This window comes from Cottoperca gobio, chromosome 1 (assembly GCF_900634415.1).
Source record: "Cottoperca gobio chromosome 1, fCotGob3.1, whole genome shotgun sequence".
In the NCBI taxonomy this organism is placed as follows: domain Eukaryota; kingdom Metazoa; phylum Chordata; class Actinopteri; order Perciformes; family Bovichtidae; genus Cottoperca; species Cottoperca gobio.
The window spans coordinates 24,253,610-24,276,829 of record NC_041355.1 but is presented as its reverse complement, the minus strand read 5'-3'; the positions used below and the strand labels follow the sequence as shown (position 1 = coordinate 24,276,829).

Below are 23,220 nucleotides of genomic sequence, written 5' to 3'. Positions count from 1 at the left end.
GAGCTGGCTTTGTGTGCACAATATGCACATTTCCTAAACCGTATGAATGAAGTCCCTGTGTAGTGAAATGCCTCCTTCAATAGACAGAGAAATCCTTTCTTCTCCCTCTGTTGTTCACTGACAATTACAATTTCAACAAGCCACAGGAGTTGCTTCATGGGCCTATTAGCTTTACTGCAAGAAAATATCAATTTGTGGCTTTTAACTTTGCATTGAGTGAATTAAGGAGAGCAATAAAGATTGAAACTTAGCCCCAAAAGCACCATTGGAAACTGGGCAGTGAGGCATAAACTGCTTAAAGTTAAAGTCCCGTGGGAAGGGAATAAATAAGAGTCACTGTTTGCGAACAAGTAATCTCTAATAGACAAGAAGTGAACTTGGAATCTCTGTGCAGAAGTGCTGGACAGGAGGATATTCACACACAGCACAGCTGGATTGATCCTGTCAAGGTTACTGTACATCGTATTCAATATTACTCACTTTCCACATTCAGTGGGGAGATCCTTCACTGCCATACGTCCGGGGCTTCATCGGCATCTTTAAATGGATTATCCAATTACTGCTTTTCAAATGCCATGACAATACAGAGCAGAGCTGCGGTCAGGCTCAGCCAATTTGGGACACCGCTTGAAATTCAATTCATGAATTGGAAATGGAATCCTGAGTAACCACTGGTCTATTTCTTTTTTAGCCTCGTGAAGGATTGGCTTTGATTTAGGCTGCAGTTTATATCTCAGCAGCTCACATTGTTATGGGTGGACGGTTTTGCAATTAATGGCAGGCTGAGACACAAACATGCCAAAAAGTTTGGGAAATTGAAAGATGCTGAACTCAGATTTTGAACCCCTCTCCGGGAGCCCACGGCAAGCTGATTGCTCCTGACCCCATGTCTGCTCTCTGCTATGAGGGAATACCAATAAAGTATTATGTTAGGGGGAAACTTATTTATCTGCAGTAACTTTCAATTTGAGTTGAACACAGCCAAAGAGTCGTTTAGAGCCCGCCCCACCTCCCTTCGTTCTTGCTTTGGCTTCTTTCTTTTTTTTTTACTTTCTTCCTCTTTTCTTCTGGTACTTGTTCACCTGGACCTTACAACACAAGGTGTGCTCCTACGTTTACTTGGCTTCTTTTGTCTCGGGCTCTTTTGTTAGAAAATGGAATGTTTTGGCTCTGAAAAAAAGAACATCACGGTTGTTTGTGTTAAAGCTCTAAAGCTTTTAGTGGGCTGAGGAGTATCCTGATGGTGGGGGGGGGGATGTTGTAAAAGTTGTGTAGAAGACACTTTATGAGTCAGTGTCACGGTTCGATCAAAGGACTGCAGTAACATGAAGCAGTGGCTTTGAAAGACGAATAAGCTCATACAAGGAATGCGAGATTAGAGGGTATTTCTTTTTACATATAGTCTAAACAGCCAGACAAGCCACAGCACTTGTAAATGTCAATAAACATGTTTTGGTATCATACTGTATGTAAAGTACAGAGCAACTGTGAGGCACCACCTGCCTCTAGAAAGGCTTTCAATCATGCTCTCTTTACTAAGTTTCTGTGAAGCCAGAGTTCATATTCTCTGCCCTCACCTTTGCATACAAGAATTTTTTCTCAAGAAAGATTTCTCAAAGCTTGTTGTGGATTCATAGTCCGAGGGGGGGATGAACAAATCAGACAGCTCAGGCCTGCATATTGCCTTCTGCAACATCCTCAAAAATCCATTTCTGCTATTGGCAGGACATTGATTCCCTGTGAATGGATGGTGAGTCCAGGCGGGGACAGGAGACGCACACACAAACACACACACACACACACACACACACACACACACACACACACACACACACACACACACACACACACACTCACACACACCACAGAACTGGTTGATAAGTGTCTGCGAGCCATGTGGTCTCTGTCCATTGCAGCACCATTAATTCAATACAATATGTCTGCTTAATGCTGTGTGCCATGAGGAGAGGCAACACTTATCATCTTTAATGCCTCTGATAGGACATGGCTGGGGAGGATCGCTCCCAAAAAAAAGGGGGAGGGTGTAATCGGACTTCATTATCAGAGTGTAATTTAAAGGGTCGTTTCACCAACGTTATGAAAAACCATATTTCCTCTCTTACCTCTGGTAGTATCCAGCCATGTGGATACTTTTGAAGTTGGTCTATGTTGCTATGCCGATGCAGTTGGATGCAGGAGACTGTAGAATAGAGATCTTCAAGGGTCTCAGATCCGGCCATAACCAAATCAAATGTTAAGTTGGATCAGATGCAACAATCTTGATATGGATCCCTTAGATATTTTAATTAAATGGGACATTTTATGGTTGAAAAGTCAACTTGTCTGTGCTCTCATTTGGGAAAACTGTGTAATGGAGACACTAAATGGCCTCTAACCTCGTTTGGCATTTACGTACAGGAATGTTGTGTCGCTCATCAGCCAACATACAGACAGACAGAATTTTTTTTTTTATACATTTTATTTCGAACATGTAAAAACATAAAAATGGAAATAGAAAATATAGGTAAGAAAACAAAACAATAATGGAGTAGGAAGCAGCGGACACTGTATCAAGTCCCACCCCTTATCTTTGATCAATAAACTGTTGAACTAAAAACAGTCTAGCTTTCCACCCCAGTGTTCACCACACACACACACACACACACCTCAACAGTTCATACTGAAGAAAACAAGCAAGCAACACAAACCAGCAACAACATAAATATCCTGAACCCTGACTTACTGTGCCAGTTCATCCATCTCATTCACCTTCAATATGTTGTTTTAAACATATGCTTGTTAAATGTTGTACATGTTTTTATTTATTTAGGTCTGTTGAGGTATTATTATCTTTGGTCCGGAGGTGTACTTCAGATAGAGTCTCTTTTTCTGAAAAAAGCATTATGGTAGCTTTATTGCAGGTATGAAAATGTCTACCGAAGATAAACTTAAAAGGAGTTGTACTGTATTAATGTGGTAAAACAAAAACCACTACAGTCAGACGAGCCATGCTCACTGTATGGCACCGGTAACAACATCCAGAACTAAGATAATGACTGATATACAAAGTCAGACTGGAGAAGCAAACAGAAACACATTGCTTTGGGTCCGAACAGTATATTGTTTGTATAAAAACAAATAATCAGGACACTGCAGACTTCTGCTGCTGTCCCAATTTGATGGAAATTAATGGAATAACAGTAATAGTGTTCGCTTTGGGAAACAAAGACGTTTCTGCTGATTTAATGATAATGATAATGATAATGACGCACCAATAACAAACACAAAGCAACAGAATGCATTGTTTTTCATTGATAACCTCATTTTCATGTAATTTATGTCATCCCCACGAATGTTATGATAAAAACATGCATACCATGAAATTACCTCATAATGATTCATATGGAGATAAAAAGGTAGCATCATGGTAGAAATCCTCAGGAAATAGTCCCTTGCTCTGACAACAGAGACAGAGTGAATGTGGCAGAATGAGCAGCACTGAGCTGTAATCACCACAGATGGGTCATTGAGAACATACGACTATTGTCCTAAACCCAACGTGTTTGTATTCAGCACACATCAAAACACACGATGCAACATGTCTTAGGAGAAAATATTAGCCCAATCAAGTTTTAACAGGATGTATGACACTCTAATTATATAATCCTTTACTCGTTAATATTAATTTGTAGAAGCCTATAGATAGTTTTCCTTGAGGTAAAATGAATCACCTCTCAAGGCACAATCTGCCCATTTTATATGCTCTCGAGAGCATCCTCTGCTGTGAACTAGAAAGCAGCCAGCTGGTTTAGTAGTCTGTGACCATTTGTATATCCCTTTGTACTCATCAGCAATCACCATAACCTCCAGCCATTAAACACGGAGAGCTGCAGGGCTGATATCAAGGAGATGAACTTCCGGCCTTGTTGTTTCCACCAGTTACACTCATTGCTGTCGCTCCAGACTCTCTGGCTGCTTGTTGGGACAAGATGATGCAGTTAAACATGATGTATCTTTGTTTACAAAGTATTTAAATATTCATTATTTAGTCCAGACTGCATGTTTGACATTACTGGTGTTTCTGCAGCTTGCCCTCAGCTGTTCGGATGCATACACAATAAATGCAATGGCATCGTATCATGCCGGAGGGACGCAAGATCGGCTGCACAATACATGCAGGTAGAGGTGCTGTGTTAAAATCTCATGTTCCGTTGTGAGCTGTTGAATTCTTCATTGCCGTTTAATAAGTCATAGTAGCCACCATCCCTGACACTGCACTTAATTGGAAACATATTAATATGTTCCAATTACTGGAAGCCCCTGTACAGACCTACAATGATTGATTCTAAACAGGATCATCATAGGTACAATTATTCTGTTTCATTTGCTAAATTAAGTGATATACTTTCCCCGAAGGAAGGCTGGTGATAAAAAATCTGCACCAGGAGAAAAAAACAAACTACCAGGAATAGCTTCTGAAAAAAATGTGTCTTTGAGGAGAAATAAAAAAGCAGAAGAAGAAAATGACTATATTACAGCTTTAATTACAGCCGACCATATGGTGAAAAATAACAAAGATGGAGAAAGTCAGTCCAACATTATCCTCCATCTCCCATCCTCAGCTCCTCCCCCATGCGTGCGGGGCTTCATTTGATCAAATCCTTCAACTTGGACCACTTTTTTTTACAACACTGCATTTGAGCAACGCCACAACTTGCGCAGCACTTCCTCTTCCACAGCCGATCGGCAATTTGCACCCCGTAAAGAGAGAAGAGTGGGGAAAAGGACTTCTTGCATCCTCAGCATCATTCTCTGCCGCCAGCAATGGAGAGGGAGGTCATATTTTGCCCAAAGTGGCACAGTGCGTTTTGGTTTTTGATTTTGATGATGCTCTGTTTCCTTCATCCCGCCAAAGCTGAGATAACTTGCAGGTCATGCCAGCCTGGCAATAAGTGGCGTGCACAGGAATTACTGTTGAAATTCGACATAAGTGAGTCCGCAACAGGATTAAAGGGAGAAGTTTTTGGACACGGAGATGGGGCAGGGAGATCCGGAGCTGCAAATGCCGAAAGTCTGGGGCTCCGTTGCGCAGTTGGTTCCGCTGAATGTGATCCAGCTCGTGCGGAATACACGGAGCCAAAGCTGAAACGGAATATAGACAACCTGCACGCAAAAGGCGAAATTGTTGAGAGCGAGTTTGCAAAGATGAAAGTTTACAATGCCAAAATAAGAAGTCAGAAGAGCGCTGGTGCAGGTTTGACTTCTACCAGCCGTTACAGAAAGCGCGCCAGAAGGAACAGTGATGGTGATGATGAAAGCAGACCCCCCGGTTCAGCCCACAGTGAAGAACCGGGAGAGGGCACGAGCTCGGCGGCTGGACGCAGAGTGACGCGCTCTGAATTGCGCTGGAGCGGAGAGGAGCGGAGAGCCGGCGGTCCGAGGCAGGATGAGCTCAAACTTAACAGTACAACGTTCGCTTTGACCGGGGATTCATCTCACAACCAGGCTATGGTGCACTGGTCCGGCCAGAACAGCAGTGTAAGTGATTCATCATGTCCACTTTAAGCATCACTGGCCATAATCCACAGAGGATTCCCTATGTGCGTGTATGTCGGCCCGTCAGATGGGCACACACACCACCTCAAGAGAGAGGAACCAAATCTGTGTGTGATGCAAGATGAATGTGTGTGTTTGTAGTGTGTGTGTGTGTGTGTGTGTGTGTGTGTGTGTGTGTGTGTGTGTGTGTGTGTGTGTGTGTGTGTGTGTGTGTGTGACTGAGGAAAGGGGAATGAGAGTCCAAAAGAGAGGCACACTTCTTTGATAAAATGATCACCTGCTGCCATACACACATCTGTCTTTCACTTCACATCTGTGTCTGCAACAACACAGGTAGACAACAGCATTAAGATGATCCCAGGGGTTGTATTCTATAATGATGAAATGATCTAAGCCACCCTATTTGTATTACAAATTGAAATTAGAGCTAAAATGCACAGGCCTTTGGTGTGGTCAGAGGGAGGGAGGAGTACAGAGAGTTGGGGGGTCTTTATTTCAGGAGCTTCTTCAGTATGAGCAGCTGAACTGATGTCGGGCTAAAGCTGTTCATGTTGATCACGGAGCGTCTCTGACCAGAGGGCAGGATTTTCAAGTAGCGCTGTAGGTTGTGGGAGAGGTTAAGCAATTCCAGCCGTCCTCCTTCATTTCTGAAGCTCGGTATCCTGAGCCACAGGCCTCCAGCTCCGGCTTCTTAGCCTCTTTGCTGTTGGCCTGAGATCCTTTCATGTAATTGCAGGAATGGGTAGATCATGGTTTTGACTCTAGAGCAGGTTGTAAGTTGTTCAACTATTTTCTCTGAATTTCAGTTCAACATGAAGGTGGTGTACATATCCAAATCACCAACAGCAGCTGCACTAGGGCTGGGTGTAACATTGTGTAGCTGGTACACAATCACATACAAGGACAAAAAGCTGAGTGAAATGTGACACACAATGTCTTTCGTTTGTAAATCCAACAGATTCAAATATATTCATTTGACAATGAAGTATTGAGAGCAAATCCTCGCGTGACTTTCTAGAACCAGAGATGGTAACGATGATTCACAACCCATGGATTTAATGCCATTAATTATTATTTTTATCTCCTCCACTTCTGTGTAAATTAAACACAAAGTGCGAGAAACAGATTAAAGTTGGCGTTACGGTAATGTTACAAGGCCAAATTATTGAATATTTTATTTTAATTTTGCCTCTATCTCAGCTTCAGCCTGTCTGCTTGGAGCATCACTGTGCAGTGTGTCTTCCTCTACATTGTAGCTGTGAGCGCTGCTGGATGTGTCACTCAGCGCAGGTCCAACACATTTTACTACTTGTTTTACCAGCTGCCTTTTATGCAGCATTTTGTGCATTCTTCATTCTTCATAGACAACACATGCTGGACGTAGGAGGAGAAAAAGAGAAGAACGCTTTTTTATCTGTTGAATATGAGCATGAATCAGAATCTATACAAACATGCTTTATGTTGTATCCCAAGAGATAATCCAAACCTACATTAAATGCAATTTAGAATATTGCTTTAAATTTTAATTAACATGGGAAGAAGAAAGTCTGCGGGCAGTAAAACACTGGAGCGCAGTTCAAATGTATTCATTTGCTGCAAGCACTGATATGTCTTCTTCTTCTTCTTCTTCTTCTTCTTCTTCTTCTTCTTCTTCTTCTTCTTCTTCTTCTTCTTCTTCTTCTTCTTCAGAGTTAAAATATGATTAGCACGGTATGAGAATCAAAAGCCATAAAACAGATAAAGCCTGTAAAATGTGTGGTCCTGAGTCACTGTCCTGACTGTTCCACAACTGCACAGCTCATTGTTACACCCACACCACTTAGCCCTGTCTGTAACAAAGCCAATTACAGTCAAACACGTATCACCAGCTCCCATGCCCTCCACCTCGCTTCAGACTGAAATTGTATCCTGTGCCTCAGGTGTTTCTGTGGGTCTGACAGACTACTGTAGCTCACGACAAAAAGTGACCTTACAGTGGAGGCAATGGGGGAAGAAAAATCCTGAAAATGTCAGAAACATTTACAATTTCAAAGCTTTTTTTTGTTTCCCTGCTTCTGCCAATTTGTGTTTACCCTCGAAACAAAACAGTCATTACTATTGAGCAGCCCTGTTTGATTTTATGATGGGAAAAGATGCTACTTGTGTAACTAGGAAACAATTTGCCCCTATTCTTTCAGTTGACGCAAACAACTTACTTGAGGCGTGCGAGAATAGAGGATCTCGCATTAAATATGTAGAGTTGTTGCTATAAGCAGGAACAGACGTCCTCGGTCTTTACGATCTGAGCTGCTGTATAAATAAACAGATGAGTCAACAACATGCCACAGAGCCAAAGTGAAAAGGATACAGATAACGGCTTTGCTGCTCTTAATATTTAACCTTTAAGGAAAAGACTAAACCTGTGTTTTATCCATCCCACATTACTGGGAGCCTGTAGGTCAGATTTGGTTGAAGGTTATAATTATGACATGAGTCATATTAGCCTTGTACAGCGAATACAGGGACACATGTACTATGAGTACAACATATATACACACTGAATTTAGTAAATGATGTGAACATGTTTTAATAAGAGCGGCATGCAGACTGCACACGTGGAGACATGGGATCCCTCAGGCTTGAGTGGATGTGCAATGCCCCTTGTTTGTGCTTGCAATATTCATTTGTATTGACATATGAGCAAAAGAAAGAAAGAGAAAAGTCTCTGAATGTACAACAATTTGGGCAAAGTTTTCACTGAAAGTCCATGATGTAATCACGTTTTGTTCCACATTCGGTAATGCTTAGGAAAGCTTAGGGTGAAAGTGACTCGCCGCTGAAGCGAGTGAACACTGTTCAGTTGAGGATTTACTTTAGGTCAGAATGTGTTGTTTCAACGCCTCCTTTGTGTCTTTCTTCCTAAAGTCTCTAGAAAGCTCTTTGACAGCCGTCGGAGAAGTGGTGAACGTGTTGTACTCAGCTGTGCACAGCAAACAATCACTTCTTGTGCAGTTCATACAAACCAACAGTCAGACTTCTCTTTCCAAACCAACACCAATTCATCCCCTAATATCTCTCATTCATTTCAAGTAACTAAATAGACAAAAAGTCATTTAATAATAATACAAAAATATGTTTTCTGTTCTACATGATTGAAATGTGTTTATAATCATAAGGGAGTTATATTCCCAAACTAAGTGTCAACATATATATATTAAAAAGATTAAATACAAAAAAACAACAACTCAGCTACTCTCTCCATTTTAATACATGTTCATGTTTTATATAGATGCACAATAATGACACAGTCTGCAGGTGCAGGTACATATTCTCCAGTGCTCAGTCACACGGGTACTTTAAAAACATTCACATTGTTAAAGACGTCACCGGTGCTCTCACAAGGTTGTACCTTCAAATCGTTAGCTAACGTGGCTAAACTGTCGGCTTCTTACAACCTGACTGCTCATGTTTGTGGCCACAATGGACCTTTTTTTTAGATCTCAGCAATTATTTGAGTGCTTACCTTCAATTTCCTGTAGACATGTGCGTAGGAGGAAAAGTCCACAGTCAAGAGAAGAGGGAATTCCCACACACTGTGTAACAAATACATGTCATTGAGTGAGTACAATGTCACCATAAGTGATATAGAACAGATTGCTTGAACTACAAAAATAAAACCCAAGTTGTAATAAACCATTAAATATATGCTTGAAGGCTGTGTTGTTAGAGAACTACATACATATGTCTAGCCACGCTAGAGGTGCGTGAGTGGAGACTAGTGTAGTGATAGTAACATGATTACAGTCAGTCTGATACCATCTTTCTTTGTATTCTGAGGAATATGAGATCCTTTTGGAAATTGGTGCATTCAGTGTATGTAGGTGGGATCCATACCAAGTTGAACATTCTGTTGTTTTAATACATCCAATACTGAAACACCCAACAGCACTACTCAAATCCCAAACTTCCAGACGTCACTGTCTTGAAAACGTTACTGAACCTCCAACACATTTTTTATCATTTATATTTTTTCTATTTCATCTTAGCATTTAAGAATTATAAATGACAACTGTTACTAGTCAAACTCCATCTACAGCTATGGACAGAGGTAGAGAGACATACAACTGATCACACAAAGACCCACTGAGTGCTAACTGGCAGAGCAGCCTTGAGATTCTGAGAAAAAGGTTAGAGGCAAAGAGCAGCCTCACCGCGGGGCCTGTGGCATATTGTTAAAATGGATGTATATTATGCAGCGCGACAGCATTATTTACATTATGAAATGTCAGGCATGTAGTACTTTGCTCTGTCACTCAGATGGAGTCTGACTGACATAATGTCTCTCAGTCCAAGACGTTTACTCTTGAGCTTTGATGCTTCCAGAGACAAAGGACATGTCCTGCTGGAACAGGTCCAATAAAAGCAAACAGAAGTCAATTGTACAATAAAACCACACAGAGACAACAGTAATGTCCCCGTTTTTATAATACATCAAAAGATTTCGTCACCAATTAATAAAAAGTCCATCACATGGCGCTCTTTGAAGCGTTATGAGAAACTCACTCCCATGTGCCGTCTCAGTTGACAGTCTCACACTAACTCTTGAGGTGTTGAGGGAATCTATTTCAGGTTGTGTACACGTTCCCAAAGCCGTGGCAACGCCTAGCTAACCACAAACCCCCGTCGCATCTCTCCTCTGCAGTGGTGTTCTCTCCACTCGGTCCCGCCTTCATCATCTGCTCATTTTCAGACATTTGAGTGCTGTCGTTGCCGCATGGAGTTGTAGGACGAGCATATAAATCAAACACATTTACATCCTGCTCATCCAAGATGGCAGAAATCAGACATGCCATTTAGAACAGACATATGCTAAAGTGACACAATTTGTGCAGCAGAGAAAAGTGGTTACGTACCAACTCACCCTGTGATATTCAGCGCCGTCTGATGGCTTTTAGAGTTTATAGCATATTAGTCTTGTTGAAAAAGGACAATTAATTGAAGGTCATGTTTAAATGTAATGATTTACATCTGCTAAACCACTGCAGGTTCATACAGACTGTTAGCCATGAGAGAGGCGTGGCTGCACAGTCTGTCCGTCAATCGCTCCACCGCTGAAATATCTTAACAAGGTTCCCTCAGGACTAGTTGTAATGACTTTGTTAGTGTCCGGACTTTACATACAGCACCATTATCATGTCAAAATGAATGTGCAACAACTCCTGTTAATCCTAACAGCTCTAGTTATTTTATTATAGATGATAGGTTAACATTATCATGTACAGTCTTGAGCCATCAGTGTAGCCATGTGGGTCTTATCCTTCTGTCTGAGAGTATGTAACATTTGATACATTTTTGTACCTTTGTGCTTTTATTTTCTTAAATCTGTGTCTTTCGTCCTCTTCTCCCCTCTCTCCTTATCTCTCTAATAATACAAATAATATATTTTATTTATAGGTGCACTTTTCATTTGCGTAAACAAAACTCTCCCTCCACTCTTCTCACATGCACCTTCTTATGTCTTGGCCACACTCATCTTGTGTAACGCTGCAATTACAATGTAAGCTTCCAAATCAGGTTGTGAACATCCCCATTGCAACACGAGCGGAGTCTAATCTGTGTGCTTTCAGACCTGTTACTTAACACATCCTGCTGAGAGGAGAGAAAAATACACACTGAAACAACAAACATAACCAAAGCCACTGTGTGGGCTGAGCCATCCTTGGGGTACGTGCCTAGGAGTGATCAGGCAAGCGGACGCTGTCACGCTCCAATGAGCAGCGTTTACTTGCCATCAGGCTGTATATGCCCATAAACAAACTAGGTTCCCAGTCCTGCTCTCTGTCTAGAAGCAAAAGTCCCACGTGAAACACTCAGAAACAAGTAATCATTTCCTTTAGTCTGAAGTTAAATGCTGTAAAACTGTCTGTCTCCAGAGGAGTCAAAGTCTTCCTGTCGGCAGGCTCCTGACAACACATATACACTTTGTGGGTAATATGTTTGGGCCCTCTCAGCCAGGCCTCTGAGGCCTCAGGTACGCACTCTTTATTTCAGTAAGTGCCCTTAGGTGCTCCTGAGAGTATCCTTCCTATTGGTCCCACTTTTTCTGTTTCTGTTTTCTTAAGTTCTTTTTCAATCATGCAATGACAATATTGTCACTTGTGATTTTTCACCGCCCACTCAATGTGTGGCCCCTTCAATTTACAGTAAGTGGGGAGAATTTGTCTTTGTACTGACATAAATTAATTCACTCACAGCGTGGATTATACAGGACCTCATGAAGGAGGCTGCTGGTTTATGGAAACTCTTGTCCATTGGTTTCCTGTTGTAGATGTATCTGCACAGTGTGCCTGTACTACAGAGAGGGATTATAGCACAAATGTGTTGGACACGATTAGGACACGCTTTTTTCCCGCTTGGATATTTCACCTTGTTGCCATACTTAACAGTTCAATCATTTCCAAACGGGTGACCTTTAAATGCACATCTAATGAGACGACAGTCGCCTTTGACCTAAACTGAAAGGGATTTGTGATAGATTACAAGCTCATTCTCTTTGTTTCATAGTTACAAAAAGTGTACTACATCTTGGCGAGACGATTATAGCGTGGCACAATGCTAGCAGTCAGATGGAGATGTGAATGAACAGAAAGCAGATTATGGTACTTTCCTGCTACTTAGTGCATGTTGGGGACATAAACCTTATACTCTAAGAGCCGGGCTGGCTGCTTCCACCGGCTTACAGTCTTTATGCTAGGCTAAGCTAATTGTCTCCTGGCTCCAGCTCTATTCCTAATGAACAAACATGAGAGTGGTATTGATCTTTTCATATAACACTTGGCAAGACACCAAATAATCATATGTCCAAAAATGTCAAACTATGTCTTTAACAATCAGTCATTGACGGCTCTTTGCAGAGAGGACATTAACGAACAATAGCAGAGTAACAAGTTACTTACCAAAATATGGAACTTAAGCTGATACAATGTGCATGTAGACATGGAAAGCGTCGTATAATATGAGATGCCTGTCTCCTGAATGCTTGTTGCTAATCGGAGCTAAAAGAAATGAAATATTTGATAAAAGATTGTTATGGAGCTCAGATAATCTAAGGCTGCTACTTTTGGATTCAAAATGGAACCAACTATCCAAAACCTAAACATTAGCTTTGACTTGTTCACTGCATATGACTATGTGCGTTGTACTGCAGTGCCATTTTCTCTTCATAAATATCAGCGCATTGTATTTTCTGCTACAGCTGGTGACATTCCTGCAGCTGCCCCACTGCCCTGTGATGTGATTGACACTTTGATGTGAATGATGGTGATTGAGGTGATGGGTTTGTGGGAGAGAGGAGCTCTGCACACTATTAGGAGAGTACTGAAGCGCAGCTAGAGGCTGAGCTGCAAGGTGGGGCACAGTCACAGATCAGATTTTGTCTGGACATTTGTGACAGTTATGGGAGCAAATGTAATTTATACACTACACAGAGAGCATTAAGTAAGAGCAAGGACTTAGATTTACTTTCAAATATCTGAAAAAGTCAAATTTACTGGATGGAGCTCATGGAGCTATAGCTGATACCCTGTGACTGCAGAATTTCATTCTAAGGCACAAGGATTCAATTGCTGGTCATGGTGTTTATATATTATCTGCTTCCTTTGAAACCTCTTACCGCTTGTAGCAATTCAGATTGACAAGGATGAATCTCGCAGCTATTGCTGCTACAGTCAGAGGTCTTCTTTCAGGTGGCAGAGTCCCATCTCAACTGCTGATCAGGTTCAGAATTGCATGGGACGTTTCTGTGGCACAAATTGAATCTCTGGCAATCTGAAGACCGCAGGAATGTGTCTGAAAGTGAAGAGGAGAAGAGCAGATCACGCTGACTGAGAGAAGCAGATGAGATGGCCGGTCGAGTTAATTGATCAAGTCTGATATTACATGGAGCCGCCGCGTGGTAAAAAGAGCCCTGAAAGACCCTGAAAAAGCAAAAGAAGAGCAGCAGATGAATGAATCTGTGCTTTTGAACACACCACCAGTGTTGCTTTTGTCGAGCGGCTGTTTTTACCTGCTGCATTTGGAGTGTTTCAAGACTCAACAAGAGACCTTGTGTTGCCCACTCATGCAATACTTAATGTTCAAAAGTAAATGCAACTGAGCCTTTTTCATTTCTCTCTGCCTTTACAACATCCCACACACTTCCTGGCTTGACATGCGCAGATGACCCAATATAGCAATATACATATCTGTTAATGAGTCCGTATCACGACTCTATTCATTATGATCAATGCATTTTGCCGCCGCCTTTGTACAAATGCTGCTGCTTGAAACATTACAATACAAACAATGCTTTTTAGAACTTGTGCTAGCATTCATTATTTTCCGATGTTCTCTTATCTCGCTGGTTGGTGAAGTTCACACGGTGATTCTTTTCTTTGTGAGCTGCCATGGTTGTAAAGGGCTTGTGTAGGGCATCCATTGTCTCTGTGTGTGTGTGTGTGTGTGTGTGTGTGTGTGTGTGTGTGTGTGTGTGTGTGTGTGTGTGTGTGTGTGTGTGTGTGACTGAGTCATTTTACTGTGAGCAGACAAACACTGAAGAATAAAGCCTTGTTTGTTGAATATTCACAATTTCATATAAATTAACATCATTAGAAAAGTTACAAATAATTGTCTGCTGCAAAGTCTTTGTGGTTGCTTATAATTAAGATCTATGAAACATGACTGTATATTCATCAAAGACGTGACATTTAAAATGCTTATTTCCATGTGTGACTAATAGCTGAGTCAACACCTCTGTTTGGTGGAAGTGCATAATGCCACATTAGTGCTGCAAAGGCAATGCACTCAATTAATGAATTAATGAATTAAATGGGTATTTCAAAAGTCAGAGTACACAGTACAATCCAAAATAGACACTTGAAGCTGATCCTGTAATTATGATGTCGGTTGATGGAAAGATGATACAAAGACTCTCTGTGTTTGTAGAGAGGTTGATCCATCATAGCTGGATTATAGTTAATCATATTGTAATTTTCAAGATGAGGTGGTCAGAAATGCTACCAAACATCATGTCCTGTTCTACTAGATGTGTTCTACAACACTGCCTGCATGTCACCACGCATCATATATCCGTATATGAATGTGGGAGAGAGTTATTGTCCCAGAGATATAACAACCATGTCGATGGATCATGTCCAGCCTTTGTAATGTCAAACAAATGCACTGATAGTGGAAAGCAAAAGAAGCCATTCACTCCTATTTTTCCTCTTATTACCAATGTCCTGGAACTTTTCAAATGTATACTAATACCGATTGCAGCTCTCTTCACAACAACACAGGCCTTAGTCACGCTGTGAGAACTATCAATAGGTTGATGAACACAATGAGCTGCGAACATTAAACAAAAAGCATTCTGCAGGTAGAACAAAACACACCTTGTTGGCCACTTGTCATGAAAATACATTTTTGTGTCCATGAAAGTAAAAGGTCCCTCTGACTGTCTGCTTTGGCTTGAGACTTCTACTTTGAATGCATCACAGCGGAGCTGAGTGAGAGAGCGTGAGAGGCATACACTCCTCCGCTGACATTGGATTGCAACTACACACTGAACATTAGTTCTGGGCTGTGTGAAATATAAACACTGGACTAATGCACTAGTGCAGGGGTCGGGAACCTATGGCTCTTTTGATGACGCGATATGGCTCGCAGACAATTTTGAGCTGACATTTTTTAACATGATTAACAAGTAATAAACAATTATACGGTGTCATTTTAAAGTAAAACATTTAGCAGCGGATTTGTTTTTAGTTCTCCCCTCTCCTTTCCTCCGCTCTGTCTCTGACTGCACAGCGCACACACTTACACACGTGTGTGTGTGTGTGTGTAGCCCTGCCCTTCGCGAAACAGCTGAGGAGAAACTGCGCAAAGCAAGCAGTAGACCAGGGGGGTCAAACTCATTCACAGAGAGGGCCAACATTAAAAACTGGGACTACGTCGAGGGCCAAACACGGTCCACATTTATTGAACAAGTGCAAAAAGATATGGAACATATTTAAGTCAACTGCAGACGGATTGCTGAGCAGTTCAATTTAAATATCGGAGCAGCAAAGTCGGCAAATGGTCTCAGTTGATCAGCAGAATGCTGTCGGGAACACAGCGGTGGAGATGTTTGTCAGTGTTTGGAAACACGTAGTGACCAAAGTTTCCTTCTGCATCAGAGTCTCCCACAGGCAGCTTGGCATCATACATGTCTGATCACACGGCCCTGAAGCTGCAGGTTTAACAGTGAGATGCTTCGTTATGTCGCACAAACAGTCCAGCTCACATCGAGATCTGTGGTGCGTTTCCCTTTACTTTCCAAAAACTTTCATTTCATTCACACATTTAGATTCTTCCTCGAATGGTTGTGCCATGCATTGATTTAATTACCAAAACCGGCGGGCCAGTTATGACAGACATATGATATTTTCTCACGGGCCAGATATAATAATAATAATAATAATAATAATAATAATAATAATAATAATAATAATAATAATAATAATAATAATAATAATAATAATAATAATAATAAAGCGCCTTTCAAAGCTAAAAGCAATCTCAAGGCGCTAAAATGCAGGACAACAACAAAAACAACACCAACAACAACAGACATAAGAGGTTAAATAGGTCATAATTGCCTTGAGTTTGACCCCGTGCAGTAAACACTGAAATATGAGATGAATAACGTAAGCGTTTAGTTTATTTAATAAAAGAGCACCTGTTCAATGAAACACTGATACCGCTATTAGTACTCGGAGATGTGTTATTCTTAAAAAAATGCATGCATAAAGTTGCATTCAAATGTATTAAATATATGGCTCTCAAGGAAATACATAAACAAATATTTGGCTTTTATGGCTCTCCCAGCCAAAAAGGTTCCCGACCCCTGCACTAGTGGCTACAACCCTTGTTACCTGTTACACATCAGTATATTGTACAGAACCAATCTGTTTAATCACATCAGATTACATTCTACCTTTACAGCAAATACATTGTTTATTTATATATTAAATGCACTGAATGAACCGTGAATAATGCATCATGATCATAGAGAACTTACAATAATTATAAGCATATTTTATGTTGTGTGGTAAAATGAAGTATAGTCAATGTGCTGTTGATGCACAATATTCTCCTACAATGCAAAGGAGCACCTGTTGTTTAATTGTGCAGTGTGGTGAAACAGCTCTAAAGAAAATCTTGGAAAACAAAAAAGTAGTTATTAAATTATAGGGAAAACATTTTGATTTCTATTTTTTAAGTTTCATTTGCAGTCACTTTGCAAAGTTGCACTTCCTAACTGATTAGTATGAATGGTAGAGACTTGTTAGTGGACGTTGTGTTGATTTGGAACACAGCGTCCACACTACATACTCATTCTGAGCAGGCTGTAAGTATAGTGTGTCACCAGCATCTTAATCATTAAATGTGATGATTTGTGAGGCAGCATCTAACATTAAAAACAGCGCAGGAATAAAGTTGTGCGCTTGATGCAAAACGCGTCAATCAGGTGCTCAGGGTCAAACGCATCCAATTACAGATTATTCTGCTTTTTTTCTCCACAGCTCATTATAGTCAGTGGTCTCTGGTTCTATTGATGACAGCTCAACTCAACAGTATGTTATGCAAAAAAATAAACTTTTCAAATGAAACATTTGCTTAATTAGTTTTTTATAAGGGAACAGCTGGAAACATGTTGACAGCTTTGCATCCAAATTGCAGGCCTGAAAGGATGCGTTGAAAGCAAGAGGTGTCAGGACCTGGTGAAGTCGTCGTTGTGCAATTACTTTTTACCCCATTAAAGCGCTCTAAATGATGTCATTCTGTGGTGATTGTAAAAATAATTCTACATCCTGAAAGAATAATGCTTCATGAGCTGTTCTATAGTTTCAAGGCTGTAAAGCCCTTCTGTGAAGTCGAAATCTGTGTTATAAAATTACACAGCTGCTACAGTATAATTTTTTTAAATGAGACAGGTGTGAATTCATACATTATATATTGTTCAGTACAAAATATGTAGGAAATTCAAACTGTCCTACATTCTCGCTGACTTTTGGCACCGTCTCTGCATGAAGTCTTCGCTTTTTTTGCCCTGCAAGAGGTGTCCGTGTGTTTTATGAAGCAAGAATGCTTGCCTAGAAAAATAAATCACTTCCTGCTTTTTTTGCGGGGCCCCATCTGTGTAAAGAGTCATCCTTGAAAAGACACACTGGGGACAGATGAAGACATCTGGAGATACAGTACCTGCCACATCTGCGAATGTCTAAACACATTTACCTCAACCCTGTCATTACCATGTGAATTACCATGTATCCCTGGGATGATGCTTTGATCGGCCAGCTCCCTGTGTCACCGCTCTTGAAGCCAGCATCCAACCATCAGAGCCCATTAGACACCAGCAAAGTAAAGCTGTTGACACCGCAGCAGCAGCATTAGCAGCATCATCAGCAGTAGCAGCAGCAGCAGCAGCAGCCGTAGCAGTAGCGCTACATCACATTTAGAAAGTATCCATCTTTTATTTACAGCTACTTCTGTAAATTCTTTAAAAAACAATTGGACACCATCAGTCCAACAATAGGTTTCTGTCATAGTCACTGCTGAGCTGCTCTAACTTTCTATTTTCCACTTGCTGTTCTTTTAATTGATGTTAAGCTGCGAAACGAAAAAAAACGAACGAACGAAAAAAAACGAAACTATTCTTTCAGCCGTTTGACATTATGAGTGTCCCTGGAAAGGAAGGCTTTTATTGTGAATATGCTTTGCAGGAAGTCTTGAGTTTCACCGATCAGAAGGACAGTTAAGAATGAAAACAGTATTTCTATGTATTTTACAGAAGAGAAAGAGCATGTGAATGTGCCATGACTTTGTTGTTGTACTGATGGAAGCAGTGCTGTGGAAATGTACTAAATTTAGTAAGACGTGATGTAGGAGGTTCTGAGTTAGATTTAATGGCATAAAGCATCAACAGAGAATTAGAGCGACAAAGAATCAGACTTTTTCATAAATATAATGACAAATACTTGTAAAAAAACAAAACGAGGTATAAAGATAACGATATATAAGACCTATCTCAAATATAGGTAGATAAAGGCCTCTATCGAGAAGATGTATTAGATAGATTCAAAGTTGGATTTGGTTGTAATTATTCTCAAAGCCGCAATAAAGTGTATTTTTTATGTAGTTAAAAATAGTTTTTTGGTTGTATTTTTTGTGTAACGCAGTGCAGGGTGCAGGATGACAGATTGGATAAGTGTCTCTGACTAGATCAGACGTTAGCTTATTAGTATTTCAGGTGCTGGACACCAGCAATACAGGGGTCTAATTAATTCATCCACTCAGCAGTGAGCAAGTCCAGGGGGCAGCAAGGACCTTATAAAGCACGACTGTATCATAGCAGCAATCCGCTCCAGGGCTAAGACCGACTGGAAGGGATCTCTGAGCATCATACGTTTCAGAATTTACCGAGGTAATGTACAGAAAGTGGAAAGAAATAGCAAGTTCAACAGTGTGAGATAAGGTGATACTCCATGTGATTACTGCTGTGTGAGCAGTGGTACGCACTTCACATCTTTGACTCACCACTTGCCCGACTGGCACAGTGTGGAGGTGTGTGATGGTGGGAGGCAGATGAGAGGAGCAGTACGGAGAGTTCAGGACAATACCTAATATTATAGGAATCTACAGGAGTTGCTTTGACTTTTAAGTAAAAGCATAAATCAGGAATCTATTTATTCGAACTATAAGACGAGCTTGTAGATTTATTAAATTGCAAAAACACTTAAGCTATCTGTATTACACTTCTAGATGGCAGTTTATCAGATTTGATCAGTTTACAGGAAGTGATCCAATTATTTTACAGTACAATAGTTTTTATACATTTTGTAATTATGTAATTAAATGATGTTTCTGTATCAGTGGCTTCATTTGAAAGCCCTCTCTGTTAGACATGTTATTAGCAGCGTTAGCCATCTTAACACAAATATAAGCCCTAGCTTTATACTGAACCCTTTACGGGGGGGTGCTGATGCGTAGTTCACTCCTCTCCTTTCCTCCGCTCTGTCTCCGACTGTAGGTGTGTACGTGTGTGTGTGTGTGTGGGAGTGAAACAGAGCAGAGGACATGTGAACGCACAAGGCAAGAAAAAAAAAACAAAAAACTTGAATTTCAGGGGGCGCAGGGTTCCGTTGGGGGTCTTTTTGTGGTGTTCGCTGACAATAAGACGTGTAGACTATAGACTCTAGTACTGAACCCTTTACTCTATAGCATGGGTGCCCAAAAGGTCGATCGGTCGATTGCGAGTGTAGTGCGGGTAGATTGCGCACCGTAAAAATAATTATATAATATATTAATTATATCTATATATCTATAATATATAATAATTTATCTATATATATAATATCTATATATCTCTATAATATATTATCTATCTATCCTATATCCTACTATCTCTCTATCTAATCTCTCTCTATATCTTCTATATATCTATCTATACTCCTCTCCTCTCTATCCTCCTCCTCTATCCTCTCCTCTCTCTCTCTCTCCTCCTCTCTCTCTCTTCTTCCTCTCTCTTCTCGCTCTCTCTCTCTCTTTCTCTCTATCTCTATATATATATATATAATATATAGATATATATAATAATATATATATATATATATATATATCTATATATATATATATATATATATATATATATATATATATATATCTCTGGGAACCATCACCTTATCGTGGTGGAGAGGTTTGTGTGTCCCTATGAACCTGAGAGCTGTGGTGTCTGGAGCCTAGTGCTCCTGGTAGGGTCTCCCAAGGCAAATTGGTCTCAGGTGAGGGGCCAGACTAAGAATGGTTAAAAAACGGCTTCATGAAAGAAAGGGAAAGGAAAGGAGAGACCCTGCCCGGAGGAAGCCCGGGGCCCCCGTCTGGAGCCAGGCCCAGAGGGAGGGCCCGACAGCGAGCGCCTGGTGGCCGGGTTTGCCACAGAGCCCGGTCGGGCACAGCCCGAAGAAGCTACGTGGTGCCTCCCATCCATCCATCCTGTGGGCCCACCACTCATGGGAAAAACCGCTGGGGTCGGGTGCGCTGTCACGTAGGTGGCAGTGATGGTCAGGGACCTCGACGGACCAGACCCGGGCAGCAGAGGCTGGCTCTGGGGACGTGGAACGTCACCTCTCTGTGGGGGAAGGAGCCGGAACTAGTGCGGGAGGTGGATCGCTACCAGTTGGATCTGGTGGGGCTTACCTCCACGCACAGTCTTGGCTCTGGAACCGTACTCCTGGATAGGGGTTGGACTCTATTCTTCTCCGGAGTTGCCCAAGGTGTGAGGCGTCGGGCCGGGGTGGGGATACTCACTAGCCCCCGGCTGAGCGCCGCTACGTTGGAGTTTATCCCGGTGGACGAGAGGGTCGCCTCCCTACGCCTTCGGGTTATGGGGGGGAAAACTCTGACTGTTGTTTGTGCCTATGCCCCAAACCGCAGTTCTCAGTACCTCCAAATCTGAGGCCATGGCTCTCAGCAGGAAACCGGTGGATTGCCTACTCCGGGTAGGGAATGAGCCATTACCCCAAGTGAAGGAGTTCAAGTACCTCGGGGTCTTGTTCGCGAGTGAGGGGACAATGGAGCTAGAGATTGGCCGGAGAATCGGAGCAGCGGGGGCGGTATTACAGTCACTTTACCGCACCGTTGTGACGAAAAGAGAGCTGAGCCAGAAGGCAAAGCTCTCAATATACCGGTCGATCTTCGTTCCTACCCTCACCTATGGTCATGAAGGCTGGGTCATGACCGAAAGAACGAGATCACGGGTACAAGCGGCCGAAATGGGTCTTCTCAGACGGGTGGCTGGTGTCTCCCTTAGAGATAGGGTGAGAAGCTCAGCCATCCGTGAGAGACTCGGAGTAGAGCCGCTGCTTCCTTTATGTTGAAAGGAGCCAGTTGAGCATCGGGCATCTAGTAAGGATGCCACCTGGGCGCCTCCCTAGGGAGGTGTTCCAGGCACGTCCAGCTGGGAGGAGACCCCGGGGAAAACCCAGGACTCGGTGGAGAGATTATATCTCCTCACTGGCCTGGGAACGCCTCAGGATCCCCCAGTCGGAGCTGGAGGATGTGGCCCGGAGAAGGGAAGATTGGGGTACCTTACTGGAGCTGCTGCCCCCGCGACCCGATCCCGGATAAGCGGTAGACGATGGATGGATGGATGGATATATATACAGTATATCTCAAAAGTGAGTACACCCTTTAGATTTTTGCAAATATTCTGTTATATCCTTTCAGGGGATAACATTATCCTACTGAAACTTTGATATAACTTAAAGTAGTCAGTGTGCTGCTTGAATAACAGTATAGATTTATTGTCCTTTGAAAATTACTCAGTACACAGCTGTTAATGTCTAAACAGCTGGCAACAAAAGTGAGTACACCCCATAGTGAACATGTCCTAATTGTGCCCAATGATGTTGTTTTCCCGCCCTGGTGTCATGTGACTCGTTAGTGTTACAAGGATTCAGGTGTAAATGATAAGCAGGGCTGTTAAATTTGGTGTTTTGGGCACAATTCTCTCTGAATGCTGGACAACATGGCACCTCATGGCAAGGAACTCTCTGAGCGGCTGAAAAAAAGGATTATTGCGCTTCACAAAGATGGCCTTGGCTATAAGAAGATTCCCAACACCATGAAAATGAGTTGCAGCACAGTGGCTAAGATCATACAGCGGTTTTCCAGGACAGGTTCCACTCGGAACAGGCCTCGCCAGGGTCGACCAAAGAAGTTGAGTCCACGTGCTCAGCGTCATATCCAGAGGTTGGTTTCCAAAAATAGGACGTGCGAGTGCTTCCAGCATTGCTGCAGAGGTTGCAGAAGTGGGATGTCAGCCTGTCAGTGCCCAGACCATACGCCGCACACTGCATCAAATCAGGTTTGTATGGCCGTCGCCCCAGACAGAAGCCCCTTCTGAAACCGATGCATAAGAAAGCCCGCAAACAGTTTGCTGAAGACAATGAATCCAAGAACATGAGTTACTGGAACCATGTCCTGTGGTCTGATGAGACCAAAATAAACCTGTTTGGGTCAGATGGTGTCCGGCGTGTGTGGCGGCACCCTGGTGAGGAGTACCAAGACAAATGTGTTTTGCCTACAGTCAAGCATGGTGGTGGCAGCATCATGGTCTGGGGCTGCATGAGTGCTGCCGGCACTGGGGAGCTGCATTTCATTGAGGGACACATGAATTCCAATATATACTGTGACATCCTGCAGCAGAGCATGATCCCCTCTCTTCGGAAACTGGGCCGTAGGGCAGTTTTCCAACATGATAATGACCCTAAACACACCTCCAAGATGACAACGGCCTTGCTGAAGAAGCTGAAGGTTAAGGTGATGGACTGGCCAAGTATGTCTCCAGACCTAAACCCAATTGAGCACATGTGGGGCATCCTCAAGAGGAAGGTGGAGGAGTGCAAGGTGTCCAACATCCGTGCGCTCCGTGATGTCGTCGTGGAGGAGTGGAAGAAGATTCCAGAAGCAACCTGTGCAGCTCTGGTGAATTCCATGCCCAGGAGGGTTAAAGCAGTGCTAGATAACAATGGTGGTCACACAAAATATTGACACTTTGGGCACAATTTAGACATGTTCACTATGGGGTGTACTCACTTTTGTTGC

General features: G+C 42.1%; 1 protein-coding gene across 5 annotated transcripts in view; it reads left to right on the top strand.

The window, feature by feature from the left end:
- The first annotated feature begins 4,607 nt into the window (after window positions 1-4,607).
- Window positions 4,608-23,220, top strand: part of sorcs1 (sortilin-related VPS10 domain containing receptor 1) — a 133,296-nt gene continuing 114,683 nt past the window's right edge. For all 5 annotated transcript variants that reach the window (XR_003832806.1, XR_003832809.1, XM_029439693.1 and 2 more), the window contains exon 1: window positions 4,608-5,538. Coding sequence is in view for 3 of the 5 variants with exons in the window: in XM_029439693.1 (XP_029295553.1) it covers window positions 4,825-5,538 (714 nt within the window). In the remaining 2 variants the exon portion in view is untranslated. The remainder of the gene's footprint in view (window positions 5,539-23,220) is intronic.